Source organism: Pollicipes pollicipes, unplaced genomic scaffold (assembly GCF_011947565.3).
Source record: "Pollicipes pollicipes isolate AB1234 unplaced genomic scaffold, Ppol_2.1 Scaffold_4740;HRSCAF=5597_pilon_pilon_pilon, whole genome shotgun sequence".
Taxonomy (NCBI): domain Eukaryota; kingdom Metazoa; phylum Arthropoda; class Thecostraca; order Pollicipedomorpha; family Pollicipedidae; genus Pollicipes; species Pollicipes pollicipes.
In genome coordinates this window covers 37,409,079-37,425,681 of record NW_023596545.1, presented here as the reverse complement: position 1 = coordinate 37,425,681, position 16,603 = coordinate 37,409,079, and the positions used below count along the sequence as shown (strand labels likewise).

General features: G+C 64.7%; 2 protein-coding genes and 1 long non-coding RNA gene across 3 annotated transcripts; all 3 read right to left on the bottom strand.

The window, feature by feature from the left end:
• Positions 1-2,946: 2,946 nt before the first annotated feature.
• Positions 2,947-9,675, bottom strand: LOC119098318 (eukaryotic translation initiation factor 4 gamma 3). The gene is made up of 10 exons (XM_037221240.1): positions 9,491-9,675; positions 8,814-9,055; positions 7,835-8,212; positions 6,780-7,394; positions 6,279-6,347; positions 5,712-5,981; positions 5,505-5,585; positions 4,808-4,967; positions 4,039-4,179; positions 2,947-3,179 (listed from the first exon to the last, which is right to left on the bottom strand). The coding sequence occupies exons 1-10, from the start codon at positions 9,504-9,506 to the stop codon at positions 3,007-3,009; spliced, it is 2,145 nt and encodes a 714-aa protein (XP_037077135.1). The 5' UTR covers positions 9,507-9,675; the 3' UTR covers positions 2,947-3,006.
• Positions 9,676-10,390: 715 nt separating this feature from the next.
• LOC119098317 (putative uncharacterized protein DDB_G0294196) lies at positions 10,391-14,244 on the bottom strand. Its single transcript, XM_037221239.1, has 5 exons — positions 14,150-14,244; positions 13,724-13,768; positions 13,084-13,171; positions 12,374-12,723; positions 10,391-10,396 (listed from the first exon to the last, which is right to left on the bottom strand). The coding sequence occupies exons 1-5, from the start codon at positions 14,216-14,218 to the stop codon at positions 10,391-10,393; spliced, it is 558 nt and encodes a 185-aa protein (XP_037077134.1). The 5' UTR covers positions 14,219-14,244.
• An 83-nt stretch (positions 14,245-14,327) lies between these two features.
• LOC119098427 (uncharacterized) lies at positions 14,328-15,754 on the bottom strand. Its single transcript, XR_005094226.1, has 3 exons — positions 15,726-15,754; positions 15,015-15,107; positions 14,328-14,433 (listed from the first exon to the last, which is right to left on the bottom strand). It is a non-coding gene; the product is annotated as an uncharacterized LOC119098427 (long non-coding RNA).
• Positions 15,755-16,603: the final 849 nt, after the last annotated feature.

Sequence of the window (16,603 nt, the reverse complement as noted above, 5' to 3'; positions counted from 1 at the left end):
CACATGCATCCTGTAAGTCGGTGTAAGATTCAAGACCTCAGATTTGAGTCATCGCCATATAGGCATGTACCATTGGCTCGCCTATTTCTGACTTCAGACTGAGCTGGAAACGGGGTCCACACACACATACAGGCACCATCTTTGTGGGGCATATGTATGGAGTTGCAGCATAGGTAATGTCCTTGTCGTACGCATGTGTTGAGCATAATATTTTGTTTGTGCTGGAACAGTTATGCAAGATTTTAGCTAAAGCATGAGCTTAGGGAGGGGGAGGATGCAATGTTTTTTTTTTCAATCTAGCGCTATCGCGCCTCTGAATAGGAACCAGCAACCCTATAATAATTTGTGCCATCAGTCCAGATTATTTTCGTTGCAGTTGTGCCCCGCCTACCACACCAATTGCAGCCCGGCAGAAGGAAGGTCATTGGCTGCGAAGCAGCGCCAGCACTCCGCACTCAGGAAGAGAAAAATGGACTAACAAGATAGTTTATGCTTACTGTGGTACACGTTGAACCAGCACGGCCGCCTATTGCCTCGCAGCAAATTTAATCAAAATAACAACGCAACTGTCACAGTTTTTTGTCTGCGTTACAAAAGACATGATGTAATGACATTTGACATAATGACAATGACATGCGTAATGACATTTTCACATGTTCACCTGCCTTTTCCAAGACTCAGCAAACTTCGGGCAAGTTCGCCGATCAATCCGCAAAGGATCGGAAAATTCGCCATTGTTAGGATTTCGACAAAATACTGCGGAATACAGAACACTCCCGTCGGGGCTGTGCTCATTGTGGCATTAACCATCACGCAAGCGTGTTTCCCGATTTATTGTTTCTTTTCACCATCCTTTGTTCATCTTTATTCTGCCCCAGTTCGCTTGCAGATTGGCTAAAGGCAATGGGCTGCATTAAGCTTTTCACACCGCGATGACAGGATACCGTTCGATTTCCCAGGGAGGGGCGGGGGGAGGGCGACCACCGCCGACGCCAAGTTGTTTCACAGCTGAGATGTGAATCCGTGGGTGGAGGCATAGAGGCGTGATGCAATGCCTGGATAAATCAAATGTTTACGTTCGAGAAGGAGCGCAGCGAAGTAAGCGTGCAAATTGACACGCGCCGGCCGGCCGGTTGGATGCCCTTCGCTCGGGTGGGGGTCGATTTGACCCACGTATGGTCACATTGGTCACAGGTCACTTGAATAAGCATGTGACCCCCACAAGATCACATGCTCGAAATCGGATCTCGTGGCTGAATAAAACACTGAATAAATCGCTAACTTTACGGACATAGGGTGCGGCGGCACAGCGTACAGGTCTCTGTCTCCTACCTTTGACAAAGGAGGGCGAGGTATGAGGCCAATATCCTTGGCTCAGTGAATCATTTGCGCCAGTGCCTTTGTTGGCGCGGTGTCATTTCTATGCTATGGACATGTGAAAGCATGGCACCTTCTACCATGTGGTAGTTCGCAAGATTTTCTGTGTTAAATGGAAACCTAATGGCAGATCGTCGAAACGCATGCAGTGCTTCCCTGTTTACTGAATACCGCATAATAATATTTAATTGTGGGCGGGCTAATTCAGCAGGTACTATCCGCAGGCAACTCTTCCACATTTGTGTGAGGTTTTGACCTGAAATAACCATTTTGGAAATCATCCAGTGTAGTTCGCAGCCATGCCCTCCTTAGGGCCCTCCTGTTTCTGATCTTGACGCCCGCGTACTTCTGCAATTATCTCAAGGTCACCGAGGTCAAGGTCCGACGGTCAAGGTCACGACGCTCTACATACGCCACGCGAATGTGGCCTCTTAAATGACCTTGCAGTTCTCAAGATTACGAAAACTACGATCATCCAGTTAGTCGTGTATGGCGTACGCGAGCACGATTCGTTGCATCGACGGACATCAATAAGCCTTGAACCGAGTGCATTGAATGTAACCTTTGTGCATGATTTGGGTAATTGACTATTTGGATTAGAGCCCTTTCGGCCAGTGACGACCATTTCTGGGCTATGGGATGGAGGGGTATGGATAACGGTGGAGCAGAGCTACACGCACCTGAGGGCCCAACCGACAGGACTAGGCCCACGCAGTGACCCCTCTGCGGGGTCTGCGCTTGGCGCTCTAACGCTGGCTCCACAAGGAGGCCCGTCCATCTACCCGCGGCTGGCATTAGCATTTGGCATTTGCATGCGTTGTGTAGAAATTGCCCCGCACATTTTCATGACGAGAGTAAGCCGCGCAGCCCTCCCAGCGGTCCGCGATCAAGAATACCTCCGGCGCTTGCCACCCCTCGTTTTCCGCTCTGTACTGCGTTCGCCGTAACTAAACGTCATCGCCACAGTTGCGCGAGGCGCGTGTTCCGCCCCCGGTTACCGAGCTCAGTGTGGGCTGTACTCGAGCCGACCCGTGGCCGGGCCGCGACCAACAGCACTCGCCGAGCGTCGCACCCTCCATTCCGGACCTGCCGCCCACAGAACGGCTAAAGAAGTGCTGTCAGACATAAGCTTACACGTCTTGTGGCGCCATGCTCCCTATTTCGGTCGTCGAACGCATTATTGACGCTAGACGTCTGAAAGAGCAGGACCTTGCGCGGATCCTACACAAATCAGCCATTTGGCAGTTCGGTCCCACAGTCCCTCGGCATTCGGTGAGCGTCCATTCCATCACCACTAAAACACAGTTTGATTTTATTTTTTATATTAAAATATCCTTTGTTTTATCATATAAAGCGGGTATCGATTGCTCGACGCCCGGCAGCACGAGCGTGGCCCGGCTCGGGCCGGCGCTCGCCCACTGAGTCGGCGCGCGCGCGCCCACGTGCAGTGCCGCCTGCCCTCCGCCATATGACCACCATCATTACACCTATCTTTAAATAACGCGCCGCCGCCCGGGCGCGCGGGGAGCCGGCGCGCTCCTGCGCCGCTCGCCGGGCGGCGGCGGCAGTGCAGCGTCCCGCCCCTCCCGTCCCATTAGGCTAATGTGGCGCGGCGCGGCGCGGCGGCCATCACACGCGCGGCTCCTCCTCGCCGGCCGCGTCCAGCGCCTGGAAGAAGGCGCGCATCGAGGCGGCCACCACGCCCTCGCCCTCGGGGTCGGCCGAGTCGCGCCAGCGCCGGAACGCCGCCTCCGGCACCGCTTCAAGGTCGTGTAGCTGCCTTAGCAGCTGGTCCAGCAGGCCTGCGGCCACGGGAGGGGTGTCACACGGGTACGGGGCGGAGCAGGAACGGGAGCGCGGGACACGACGCAAGAGGCGGAGACCGGGGGACACGGCGCAAGAGGACGAGACGGGGAGACACGGCACAAGAGGAGACGAGGAGACGCTGCGCAAGAGGGGGAGACGGGGGGCACGGTGTTAGAGGCGGAGACCGGGGGACACGGCGCAAGAGGTGGAGACGGAGGGGGGGGGGGGGGCACCGTGTTGGGGGCGGAGGCAGACAGGAACAGCATGTTAAATACAAAACGCTGGAGGGTTTGTTGGATGGATGATTGCGGGAATACGTATAAGTCTTACGCTATGTCACTGTCACCCCGCTGATCGCAATGACTCGCCCATATTAAAACAGCAACTATCGTTTCTCCTTTGTTACATCATGGATAAGTGAAATAGCATAGTGTTTTGGGATAAGTTCCGGCAGAAAAAAAATGGCATAGGCCAGGACATAACGACTGCAGACGAGCAAGAATCACACTACAAACTGGCGAAACCCAGGCATGACTCCGGGACACGCCCGGGAACTATCACGGGAAAGACATCACGCCTCGATGCCGCCCGTCTCTCGGTGAAAGCCTGAACAACACACTAGAAGCGTGCCCCCTGAAAAGTAGCGTCCATATAGACACGAGAATGCACGGGTCACACACAACAACCACGAGCAAAAGAAAGTACACGTCGTTGAGGCCAGACTGCAAAAATGCGAATGCAATTCCCGAAGCTGGCCGTTCGTCTTGAAACAGCCTGCGGAAGCCAAACCCAGACGCCTAGCCACGCCCGCCACCAGCGCCGCCTCTCGGCCGCTCATGCAGCGACGGCGCGTACCTGTCGGGAAGCCGAGGTGCTCGGCCAGCGTCTGCACACTGTTGACGGCGGTTAGCTCGCGGTCGGCCGTGTCCAGCTCGGCGCGCAGCAGCTCGGCGAACCGCTCCAGACGGGACGCCGACACGCGCAGCGCGCCACCCTCTGCGGCACCACGCCCACAGGGTCAGGCGGGCGGGGGGGGGGGGAGCCCGGTGGGGACACCCCGTCAGGGCGGGGCTAACACCAGTGCGAGCACAGACGGCACCAGAGCACGGAAGAGCCGAAGCCAGGACGAGCAGTGGCGCACATCGCACGGTCCCGGGACGGATACAGCAGTGCGTCAGGGGAACATGCCCGAGATTGTCACGTGAGTTTTCCCACACGAGGCAACACATCTGGGGCTGATACACCTACAGCAGGTTCGCCACAGGGTTCACTGGTAATTGGGCCGGTTAGCACTGCGCCACAGGTCCAGATTCAGATGTGTTCGTCAAGGAATGATGGAGAACCACCAAACTGAAATTTGACCGTTGTCGGTGAGATGCTGGCGTGGGTACGATCAGTGATGATAGCAGTAGTTGTCCCCGTTGAGTGTCGTTCTATACCCCACTATTTTTCATTATGCCCGGCACGATGGAAATGGGCGCACATTGACTAAATTGTTGGTTGTCTTCCCTGACCTGCCCACATTTCCCCCCTCCTCACTTTGATTGCCGCGGCGGGAATCCAACGACAACAGAACCCATTCACCACGCCGGCCCTCCCCACTTGGGCGCCGCCGAGCCCTCACCTATCACAATGGCGTTGAAGGCGATGGCCGAGACGAGGTCGGTGACGAAGCCCGGGTTGCGGCGGTCCTCCGAACTGCAGTTGGCCTCCAGCCAGCGGGCCAGCTCGCCGTCGGCGCGGATGGCCGAGAGCAGCGCGCGCAGGCCCCGCCTCTTGGGCGCCTGCTCGGGCGGCAGCGGCTGGCCGTCGGGCGACAGCAGCACCTCCAGCTGCGCCTGCCGCCGCACAGCGGTGTTGTCAGAGGCCGCGACGGCCATGGGCGGATACGCAGACGGCGGCGAGCAGGAGCCGGCCGGCGCAGGCTGGGCAAATACGAGCGACAGCCCAGCTGACCAGCGGACGGGAGGCGTGGGATGAGCCGTCGACCTACAACAGTCCCACGCACTACGCGCCAGCCCCCAGGTGTAGCACAGGCTGGTCATGTCCAGGCAACCCGGATCAGCGGTCAATGGCGAGCCAGCCTCTTCCACCACGCATAGCAGAGCTGATTTGTAGCGCTCTGCCCAGTCTGATCACCCTACCAGACCCCTCCTCCTTTAGGAATGCGGCCCTCGGGCCCCTGACAACACGTGTGCCAGGGGTGGCGTCTGATAAGCTGGGCTGCCAGACCCGTGAAGAGAGGCGCCTCCCGAGCCGAGCTCTGCTGCGCCACACCGCAGTCCGCCGCGACCGGCGGCGTCGCGCGCGTCGCCGCTCACCTCCTTCAGGGCGCGCGCCGGGTCCTCCTCGCCGAAGAACAGCGCCCAGTCCAAGTCGTGCGGCACGAGCGCGCGCAGCCGCTCGTCGCCGACCAGCGTCTGCAGGCGGCGCAGCAGCGCCAGCAGCAGGCGCGCGCCGCCGCCGGCGCGCACGCACTCGGCGGCGGCGGCAGCCAGGCCGGTCAGCGGCACGCGGCCGGGCCGCGCCAGCAGCGCCGGCGCCAGTAGCTGCGCCAGGTTCGTCCAGATGGCCGGCACGTCCGTGGCCAGGTCGACAGCGGCGTCGAGCACGTCGCCAGCGCCGGCCAGGTAGATGGCGGGCGTGAGCAGGCCACGCTCCAGCAGCAGGCGGTGCAGCTGGCCGGCCGCGTGGCGCTGCTCCGAGGAGCGGGCGTCCACGAACACGTCCAGGCACTGGGCCACGAATGTGGACAGCGTGGCCTCGTGCAGGTGCGTCTCGCAATCCTCCATGCTCGCCTGAGTGTGGGGACGGATGGGGTCAGTGCACGGCTGCCGGAAGAGAGATGAGGGAGAGGTTGCACACTGATTAATGCAGAGATAGCGGGTATGGTCCACACTACACTCCCACGTCGAATGGCGTCTTAAGCGGTCCAAGTACCGCTCATGAGACCTGGTGGTAGCTCCCAACACACTAGTCATAGAAGTAACACAATATCTTGCCAACCTGCAATACAAAACTATAAATTATAACGAAAGACACTGCAAATGGACACCGTCATGGTGGACACCACCACACCTCCGGTCCGACCGCACCGGCAGCAGCCTGCCGTCCCTCACCTCGATATCTCCGTTCTCGAGGAACTCGCCGACGATGGCGCGCGCCTGGCGCTTCATGTCGTCAGCGGTGGCGTCGGCCGGCCCGGTCAGCCGCGAGGCAGGCGGCGGCGGCCGCTCGCCAGAGCTGCCGCGGCTGTTGTCGCGCTCGCCGGAGCTGCCGCGGCTGGCGGCGTCGGTGGCGCGGCCCGCCGACGGCGCGCGCCCCTCGCCGCGCAGCAGCTGGAACCGATTGGCGGCGGGCGCCGCGGGTGCGGCGCGCGCCGGCCCCACCTTGGAGCCCATCGACCAGGAGCCGCCGCCGCCGCCGGGGCCGAGCTTCATCTGGGAGCCGAGCGGCGGCGCGGCGCCGCCGCTGAGCACGTTCATCATGCGGCTGGCGTCGTAGCGGGAGCGTCCGGCCGTGCTCCAGCCGTCGGCGGCCGGCCCGGAGCCGCGCGGGCCGTCGCGGCCGCCGCCGCCGCGGCGCCGGTCGCTCCGCCGCCGGTCCTCGGCCTGCGCCAGCGCCACCTGCTGCTCGGCCGCCTGTCGACGCGCCTGTTCGTGCACCTCCTCGATGGTCATGGGCCGCGGCTGGCCGGCGGCGCGCGTGCTGACCCAGCTGTTGGCGCGCAGCTCGATCAGGTCCTGCAGCATGAAGCGCACACGCGAAGAGAGCGCCTTGTCCGTGGACAGCCGCCGGAACTCGTCGAACTGCGGGCTCAGGTTCTTGCCGCGCGTCTGCTCGGCCTTCTCCAGCTTCTGGCCGATGGTGGTGACCAGCTTGGTCAGGCACTCGTACGAGTCCTCGTGCTTGTCGTGCAGCAGCTTGACGATGCACTGCTGCATGATGCGGTCCGTCAGCATGCCCAGCTTGTAGAGCTCGCCGATGAAGCGGATGTTGCCGTTGGAGCGCAGGCGCACGCGGCGCTCCTCCTCGGCCAGCGCGTGCGCCTTCTCGCGCCGCAGCGCCGGGTCCGTCTGAGCCTCGATCTCCAGCTGTCGCGCCTCCCGGTTCACGCCCAGCGACTTGTCCTTCTCAAACTCCTCCTGGCACTTGGTGAGCAGCAGCTTGCGGAACGTGACGGGCTTCCCTTCCTTGGCGTCGACGTCCACCTGCGGCGGACCACCCGGCGTCAGTCGACGGACGGGCAGCTGGCTCGCGACGGTCCACGCGGCACACGGCAGGCGTCAAAGAAAGCGGTGATGACCGCCCAGGAGCAGCACAACTTTATGTCAGGATTCGCGTCCACGTGAACCAGCTGCTGAACGCTGTAGGCCCGTTAAAATATGCCTCTACGCCGGCCATATAACTGAGGTCGCTTCCAGCAGCTGGTCTGTGCTAATAACGTGCTGGACAAAACTAAGTATTAATGTTTCTCAAGCACCCCAAAATCTTCACCTGCTACACCGGCTGCATAACCGATTATGGATCCCTCTGCTTCACACACACACATGCACGCACGCACGCACGCACGCATACACACCCACACCCACACACACACCACGGCCACCACATCGGGCGCAAGCCGAAACTCGGCGTCCCGTCCGCTCACCTCGAACTTGGCCATGGCCACGCAGACGGTGGCGTACTGGCTGGCGTACGCCGGCTCGTCCACCGCCTTGTCGAACAGCACGTTGATCATGTTGGCGAGTCGCTCCTTGCCCTTCACCTCCAGCTTTCTGATGTTCTCGATCTGGCGTTCGATGTTGCTGGGCGTGATCTTGTTGAGGATGCCCTTGAGCGCGCGGATGATAGCCATCTCGGCGTCGGCCTCGTCGACCGTGTCGGCCGCCGCCTTGGACGGCTTCCACGCGTTGTCGGTGGTGCGCAGCTTGACGTCGCGGTTCAGGCTGATCTCGATGCGGCGCGGCGGCGGCGGCCCCTGCTGCGGCGTGTCGCGACGGCCCTGGCCCGAGCCGCGGCCGCGGTACTGCCGGCCGGAGGGTCGGTCAGAGGTCGGGTCGGGCCGGGCCGCAGTCGCACGGCACCGGACAGCAGTCACAGAGCGCCCGCCGACAGGGTGCAGCGGGCCGACACGCCGACAGCCATCGTGAGCACGGGCGAGGCCGCGCCGCATACAGACGTCAACTCCAGCCAACGCTCAAGCACAGACAGACAGGCACAGTGATCAACATTGGGACACGGCCAAAACAAGCAGGGCCTGGACCTTGCACACCTCAACAGTGAACAGACGTGACTGCTCCCCCCCCCCTTCCTCTCGGATATTTTTGTTGTTTATTGCCGTCTCCGGGCGCGTCGACTGCAATGGTCATTTTGCGCCAAAGGATACACGCCCACGCCCACATTTTGTGCTCTAGCATACAGCCAGCCAAAGGCAACCAGCCCGAACGCGGCTACTGTTAGGCGGCGTAGGGGCGGACGGCCAGAGCTTTATTTAAACAGGCAGCCGCACTGTCGCCGGCAGCACGGCGGCGCTCCCGCGACACGGACGGCACCGGCTCCTCGCGGCACCTCATACCGCACGCCATCACGCACCCCACACCCATCCGCGCGACCGCACCCCATCGCACCTTGCCGGGCGGTCCGACGGCCGGCTTGAAGCCGGACAAGAACTCGGTGTTGCCGCCCATGCTGCGCGACTTGAAGGCGGCCATGGCGGCGCGCGGGTCGGGCGGCGCCGACCGGTCCCTGCGCACGATCGACGGCAGGTCGGGCAGCGCCGCCGGCCGCCGCTGCGATAGCGGGCAGTGCTGCAGCCGCAGCAGGTCCTCGCGGCCGTACTGCGTCTTGCCTGACAGCGAGACCAGGTCGGCTGCCGGGGAGGCGGCGGTTAAGGCGGCGAGAGCCCAGGCGCGCGGGAGTACCGGCGCACGGACGGGCACACGGGCGCGAGGACAGAGCGTACGCGTTCCAGACAGTGGTGGCTATCGGAACGCTGGCTTATGACATGACAGATAGCCGGCAAACGTTGGTGAAGACGAGAATCAACGTACAGATAACCCATCTACACAAGGTTCATGGGTCACGCTTGTTCCACGCCTTACATCCATGTGTCTGTCCAACTGAAAAGATACTGACAGTGGAAACGAAACGCCACTCAAACACTACATTACGGACAAGCCCTCGCGACCCGCGGCGTTTGAACTACGTGCCGATATTGCAGACGATCGCCGTCACCACCCGCCCCGCGTACGCCGATGTACCGCGGCCCTGACGCAGCCGCTGCCACCGGCCGTGTGCTGCCCACCTCTGATGCCGTCCATGTGAGTCGGTGGCCGGCCGGCGGGCGGCGTCTCCCTCTCAGCGTCACCGTTGACGACGGGCGGCGCCTCGGGCGTGCCGGCGGCGTCTGCGCCGACCGTGCCGTTCCGCGCGCCCGCCTCCGGCGGTGGCGGCGTGCCGTCGCCGGCCGGCGCGGCGCCCGGGCGCGCCAGGCGCCAGTTCAGAGCCGTGGCAGGCGGCGCGGCGGCGGGCGCCGGCCGCGCCTGCCGCCAATCCAGCGGCCCGCCAGGCGGCGTAGCGGCAGCGGGCGCCTCCCGGGCCGCTGTCGGCAGCTCCCCAGGCGCCGTAGCTGACGGTGCGGTGGCGGCGGGGTCCGCCGCGGCCGCCTCCTCCTCGACTGTCTGATCCTCCGGAGTGGGCGCGGCGGAGGGGCACGGTGGCTCGGCGGTCGACTCGGCTTCCGCTGCAGGGCAAGGCTCCTCAGCGGCGGGCTCCGCCGCCTGCGGTGAGGCGCTCGCCTCCACACTGTTCACGATTGAAGGCGTGTCCGACGTAGCTGCGGCCGGCTCGGAGGGCACTGATGCGGCAGCTGACTTCGTCACAGCAGCCGCCGGAGCCGGCGGCGTCTCTGCAGGTGGCTGCGCCGCCTCCACCTCGACAATAGCTGCAGCTGGCTTTGGGTCAGCACTGGCAAGGGCTGGCTGCACATCTGCGACCGCCGGGGCGGACTCCGCGGCTGCTGCAGCGGGCTTCACCTCCTTGATCACTTGAGCAGATTTCACGCCATCGTCCACGACAGCCGGCTGCGCGTCGTCAACGTCAGCGACAGCTGGCCCCCGGTCCTCCACAAGAGGCTCAGGCTCCTCCTCCACGGCAGGCGGCGACGCTTGAGTCACCTCCGCCGCAGACGGCACGGCCACAGGCTTCAGCTCTGCAACCGGCGGCGCCGGGTTTACAGGGACAACGGCCGCTTTACCAGGTATCTCTGTTGCGTTAGGCTTTACTGTCACAGACGGAGCGGTGGCGGGCGCACCGGCCGCAGTGGCAGCAGCTGATTGTTCGTCTGCGGCCGCGTTGAGAGTCGGCTTTGTTTCCTCGACGACAGCTGTCGGCTTTACTTCCTCGATGGCAGTCGCTAGCTCCATTTCCTCTACAGTAGCCCTCGGCTTCACTTCTCCTAAATCGATGCTCGGCTTCGCTTCCTCGATGGCAGCTGTTGGCTTCACTTCACCAATGATATCTGTCGATTTCACCTCCCCGATGGCAGGTTTCGGCTTCACTTCCTCGGCCGCAGCTATTGGCTTTGCTTCCTCGACAGCGGCTGCCGGCTTTGCTTCCTCGGTCGCAGCTGCCGGCTCCGCCTCCTCTGCGGCAGCCGGCTCCTCCGCCACAGCGGGTGGGGGCGCGACCGGCTCCATATCCGCCGCAGGCGCCTCGGCCTCGCTCTCCTGCACCGGCGACGACCTCACAGCCAGCGGCGGGGCCTCCTCTGCCGGCCGGACGGGCTCGGCGCGCGCCGGCGGCTCCTGCTGGACGGCGGCGGGCGCTGGAGACGGCTCCTTGCCGGCTGGCCGCGCCTCCTCAGCGCGTGCGGCCGGCGGCCGGCCGTTGCCGTTTTCCCGGGCCGCGCCCCGAGGCTCCAGCTGGCGACTGGCGGCGGCCGGCGAGGCTGCAACACGCGCGCACGGTCAGCACGGCCGCACGGGGACGTGCGCGGCAACCCTGCCCCTGCACACTGAAGCTGCCGCACGCACGCTGCTTACGTGAACTACGTGACGATATTTCACGCTATACCTCAGTGCCGAACACTGATTTCTCACAGGGCCCCGAGACCTGCATCTTCGCGGTACGCAATCAGCTCCTGCCTCAATGCAACACCACACTTAACGACGCGTCCGAGAACCCCCACCTTCTCCGCCCAACGCTCGCATGCACCAAACGGCAGCGCCTCCGATCGCCCCAGCCGTCCCCACCGCGCCGCCTGCCGCCTACCGTTCCTAATGACGGCGCGTCTGATGACGTCGGGCGAGTGGGCGACGCGTCCGTTGGCCGCCTGGTAGCGCAGCGCGCCGCCCCACTCGGGCGCGCCCGGCGGCGGCGGCTCTGCCGGCGCGTCGGCGTACAGCTGCCGCCTCGGTGAGGCTGGCGCTGGAGCGCGGCCGGCCGGCGCGCGGCCCGTCACCGGCGTCGGCCAGCTCCGACACGCTGACACTGCTGTGCGGCCGGTAGCCGCGCGGCCCCACCACGCCGTTGCCGAGAGCGGCCGGCCGTTGCCAGGGTCCGTCGCCGGTGGGCGCGCCCGGCCGCCACGCCGGCGGCTCAGCCGGCGCCGCGTGACCCTGCGGGAGGGGGGTGGAGCGTCACGGGCTGGTATGACGGGGCGGGTGGCGGCGGCGGGAAGGGGCGACTCCCCGGGAGGAAACAGATGGCGTCGCTGCTGCAAGCTGACCATAGCTTCTGCGGTCCGTATACCTCATAAACCACACACTTCCACATCCCGCTGTCGTTACCAATACACATCAGACCCACCTGTCATACACAAACTTCTAAAACCAAAGCATTTTTAAAGCACTCAAAAAATGATTGCTCTTTCCAATGAGTGCCTGGGATGACCAAAACAAATGACGCCTCTTCCTGGCGCACACCGTAGTCCATAGCATCCCACTCGTTTCCTTACCAACAAACTCAAACCTCTCTCTTGCCAGTGCGCCCCCGCCCCCCCCCCCCCCCCCCTCTGACGCCACCCGGACTCAGCCGCCGCTCGCCAGATGCATATCCCGGGAATCCGCCGCTCTCCGGCTGCCGTGGTCCGGCTCGGCCCCGCATCTGTTCCCCCCTCCGGCGGCGGCGGCGGCGGCGGCGGCGGGACACGTACCTGGCCCGGCGGCGGCGTGCCGCGGGCCGACACCTCCAGGCCTGTGCTCGGGTTGATGATCGGGATGCGGTGGCTCGTCAACGCGTGCTGCGCGTGCTGGGCGACTGCGGGCGGCGGCGCCGACGGCGGCTGGGGCGGCGCCGGCGCCGGCGGCGGCACCACGGCCGGCAACATCTGCCGCTGGTCGAACTGCTGCAGCTGCTCGAACGACGACAGCTGCTGGTCAAACTGCTGCAGGTGGCGCGGCTCCAGCGGCTGCTGCTGATGCTGCTGTTGCTGCTGCTGTTGTTGCTGCTGCTGCTGTTGTTGCTGTTGCTGCTGCTGCTGCTGCAGCCCTATGGCCGACCACATCTGTTGTGGCTGCTGCTGCTGCGAGTAAATGCCTGCAGACAGAGGGAGGCAATGCGAGTGAAGACTTCACACACACACAGCGCGAACAGCCGGCCGCGGGGCGGGGCCTCAGCGGAGCGGACACCAACGCGCTGAGCAGACACCTCGGACCCCCCGACGCCGGAGCGACGCTGGGGTCGCACACACTTCCGAAGATCGGAGGCCGACCCACTCGTACACGCAGCACTCTGTAGGGTCCTGACGATTTCGGGCGCACAGACTACGAGAGCGATACCCGCTGCCCGGCCCAGAGGGGCGCCAGGCCCATATTGGTGCCCGTCCCGCGGGCGAAAGCCGTCCACCAGTGACCCGACGGCGGTTCACCGGCCGGCGGCCTCCCCAGTCCTGCTCACCCTGCTGCGGCTGCGGCTGCGGCAGCGGCGCGTACTGCTGCTGGTACATGCTCGGCGTCATGTACTGTTGCGGCACGACCGCGTGACTCTGGCGACAGAGCAGACACGCGGTCACCGGCGGGGCCCACACGGTGGGGGATGGTCAAGGGCGGCGGTCAGCGGTCACCGGCGGGGCCCACACGGTGGGGGATGGTCAAGGGCGGCGGTCAGCGGTCACCGGCGGGGCCCACACGGTGGGGGACGGTCAAGAGCGGCGGTCAGCGGTCACCGGCGGGGCCCACACGGTGGGGGACGGTCGCGGTCACCGGCGGGGCCCACACGGTGGGGGACGGTCAAGAGCGGCGGTCAGCGGTCACCGGCGGGGCCCACACGGTGGGGGACGGTCAAGAGCGGCGGTCAGCGGTCACTCGGCCCTAGCCGGGTGACCGCTGGTACACCGCGCCGCACCACTCGACTTCAACCCCCCCCCCCCCCCCCCCAGGTGTACAACGCAAGAGCCCGACGGATGCATCGGTGGCTTCCCAACCGACGACTACGGGATACTGCGAGGTACACAGTGAGCAGGACAGACGGCTCCGGTGTCGATGCACCCCGTGAGCCAGCAGGCGGCAGCGGCGGCGGCGGTCTCGGGCCCACCTACCGTTCCACCAGGCGGCATGCCTTGGATGAACATCATCACGCTGCCCTGAGGACGGAAGAGGGGCGGTTTAGGAAGGGCGGAGGGGGGGGGGGGGAAGGGACGCCGAGCGCCGGGAGCTGCGGCCGATAGCGGCAATGTTCTATTCATGGCCGGCGGGCAACAAGATAATGATGCAACAGATAAGATAGCCGATGATGTAACGGACGCTCCCAGCGCGGCCCAGCAATACAGTCCATCCCGTCTCCGCCGCACAGTCCCAGTAACTCCGGCTCCATCAGTCAGGCTCAGGCCGACGTGTGCCGTCCGTCGTGAGCACTGACACAGCCGACTATCACCAGCCGCGGCTGCGGCGAACAGCGCCGCGCACAACGCCTGGCTCGAGGCCTTCGCCGCCAAACCGCTCTCACACAGCGGCCACCTGCTCACCTGGCCGCCGTGCGGACCGCCGGGCAGGCCGAACGGCGCCACCGGCGGCGGCATGCCCATGCCGGGCATGGGCGGTCCGTGGCCGGCGTAGCCGCCGGGCCCGGGCGGCCGCGGCCCCACCATCTGCGGCCCGGCGCCGCGCGGCGGCCCGTACCCCACCGGCGCGCGCAGCATCGGCCCCGGCTGCTGGTGCTGGTGCTGGTGCTGGTGCTGGTGCTGGTGCTGGTGCTGCTGATGTTGATGCTGGCCGGCGTACACGGCGCCCGGCGTGCTGCCCAGCTCCACTGCCGGCACGGGACGGCGGTGAGGCACGGCGTCCGGACCGCGAGGACGCGGGTTCAAGCCCCAGTGCGGGCCGAGTCGGGCCCGACGCCGCAGCCGGCGCGCCGTCGGCGGCATTAAAAACCGCGGCGGCTGCCCACGACGTCAAGCAGCAGAATGATCGATTACAGGAGCACGCAACGACACAGTGGCGGTCCGATCGCCAGCAGAACCACGGCGAGGCAGCTCAGCCGAACAGATCGTCAGCACCTGCCGCCGAGGTGACACACGCAACCGGCGGAGCTGACTCATCCCACAGCAGGCCCGGTCGTCTGACTGCATACAGTCAGCATAGCAGCTGAAGACAAAGCCAGCAGCTTCGCAGCCCGGACAGATGTTGAACTAGCGCCAGGGCGCGCGCGCTCCGTCGCACGGCCAGCGCCACAGAGCTCCGCGTCGCACTCTCAGCGCGGCGCCCCACTGCGCCGTCACCACCCGGTCCAGACTCGCGACCACGGGGGCGGCTCGCCAGGGAGCGTCTCTCTGGCGAACGCACAGCGCGCCGACCGATCGGGGGTGGGGTGGGGGGGTCAGGCCCACTCACGGCCGGGCTTGGCCATGTCGTGCACGGTGGCCGGGTAGTGCGCGTGCTGCAGCAGCGTCTGGTGGAAACCGGGCTGCGGCGGGACGTCCGGACCTGGCGGCGGAGGACGCGGCGGGTCAGGCCGCCGCCAGCGCCGACGGGCGCGCCCGTCAGCCGACGGCCAGGCGGCGCACGCATTGCGGCGGCAGTTACGTGACGGAGCGCGCAGCGTGTCACGTGACGGCAGCGCGACAGTACGGAAAGCTCAGGCGGGGGTTGACTTCTGACGTGCCTGGTGCGTGTCACTCAGCAGCGAGGCCACGAAAGGACATGGGGAGGACATTAAACATCATTCCCACGCCAGAACTAGGGCAGCGCCGGCGGATGACCTCACCGGATGACGCGGCTTCCGATGACCGCTCGTCGCACCAGGCGATGTCAGCGTCACGTAACCCTCCACGCGGACCGCCCCTGTCCGATGCCCCGCAGCAGCCACCTCCACACATCAGTGCTTACAGGTGGGATAGGACGGCCCGTATCTGCTGGGACTCGTCACGTCGGGTTGACATGGACCCAGCTCCATCGAGTACACCACAGTCGGATCCCGTTACACCGACGGAGGTCGCAGCACGCTATCCGGCGACGAGCCGGGCCGGGCCGGGCCGGGCCAGCCGGGGCGCGCCGGGCAGGGCACAACGCCCCTCAGCCGGGCCCGACAGCGCGACGACTGACCTGGTGGCGGCCCATAGCCGAGCGTGGGCGGCGCGTTGTAGCGGCCGGCTGTGGTCAGGGGCGGGGCCGCGGCCATCCGCGCCATCCCGGGGCCGCACTCCAGCTTATCTGCCGGCGGACAGGCGCGGCCGCGTTACAACCGCCGGAGCCGGGGCCCTGTACGGCACTCCGGTCGGCACTGAGGTGCACGGCCGTCAGAGACGTGGCACACAACCAGCAGCAGAAATCGGCGCGATGCAAAATAATGGACCAGCGGGCAGATGCAGGGACTAGGTGGTGCTTGGCTGCACGCTTGTAGCGTTTAACGACTTGTTGCGGAAAGTCGACTCTTAAGTCAATACCGCAGGCATCGTGTGGACAAACAAGCCCCTGCTGGTGGAGCTGCTTCCCAACGATTTTGGGCTCGGAGGGGGGGGGGGGCCCTCGTAAAAGTTGGATATATTACACTGCAGGGTAACCCTGCAGCTTTTGCATATCCAGGCTGTTAGATAACAAATGCATTTTCATCTTTAATTCCCGGTGCTGCTCACTTGAAGCTGACTGAACTGTTCGCTGGCAACGCATATAGGGGAGACAAAGCGGCCGTTCCTAAAAAACAACAATGCTCCTCCCTACCCGTACTCAAAATGTGGTGCTGCAGATGTGACAACAATGAGCTTCCCAGCAAAGGATCCAGTGAATGCACATTCCACGTAGGAGGCACCGCTGAGAGTCAACATCCTCCGATGTGGGCGGAAGTCATCACCGCTTATCGGTAACATCGCAGTCAACACCAACATGCCTCGCCCCGACCCCCAAATAAACGGAGCCGCGTCACCCACGCCCCCCTCCCCCCTTCCCGCCCCCCGATCTCTGGCTCGCGACGCGACACGGAACAG

Bases quoted from the DNA above. Each gene is read 5' to 3' on its own strand.
- LOC119098318 (XM_037221240.1), bottom strand. The intron at 8,213-8,813 runs GTGCGATGGGGT...TCCGGCCGGCAG, and splicing joins CCGTCGGACCGCCCGGCAAG to TACCGCGGCCGCGGCTCGGG. The intron at 3,180-4,038 runs GTACGCGCCGTC...CCGTGGCCGCAG, and splicing joins GCACCTCGGCTTCCCGACAG to GCCTGCTGGACCAGCTGCTA.
- LOC119098317 (XM_037221239.1), bottom strand. From the start codon at position 14,218: ATGCCCGGCATGGGCATGCCGCCGCCGGTGGCGCCGTTCGGCCTGCCC. The intron at 13,769-14,149 runs GTGAGCAGGTGG...TTCCGTCCTCAG, and splicing joins GCGGTCCGCACGGCGGCCAG to GGCAGCGTGATGATGTTCAT. The intron at 13,172-13,723 runs GTAGGTGGGCCC...CTCTGTCGCCAG, and splicing joins GCATGCCGCCTGGTGGAACG to AGTCACGCGGTCGTGCCGCA.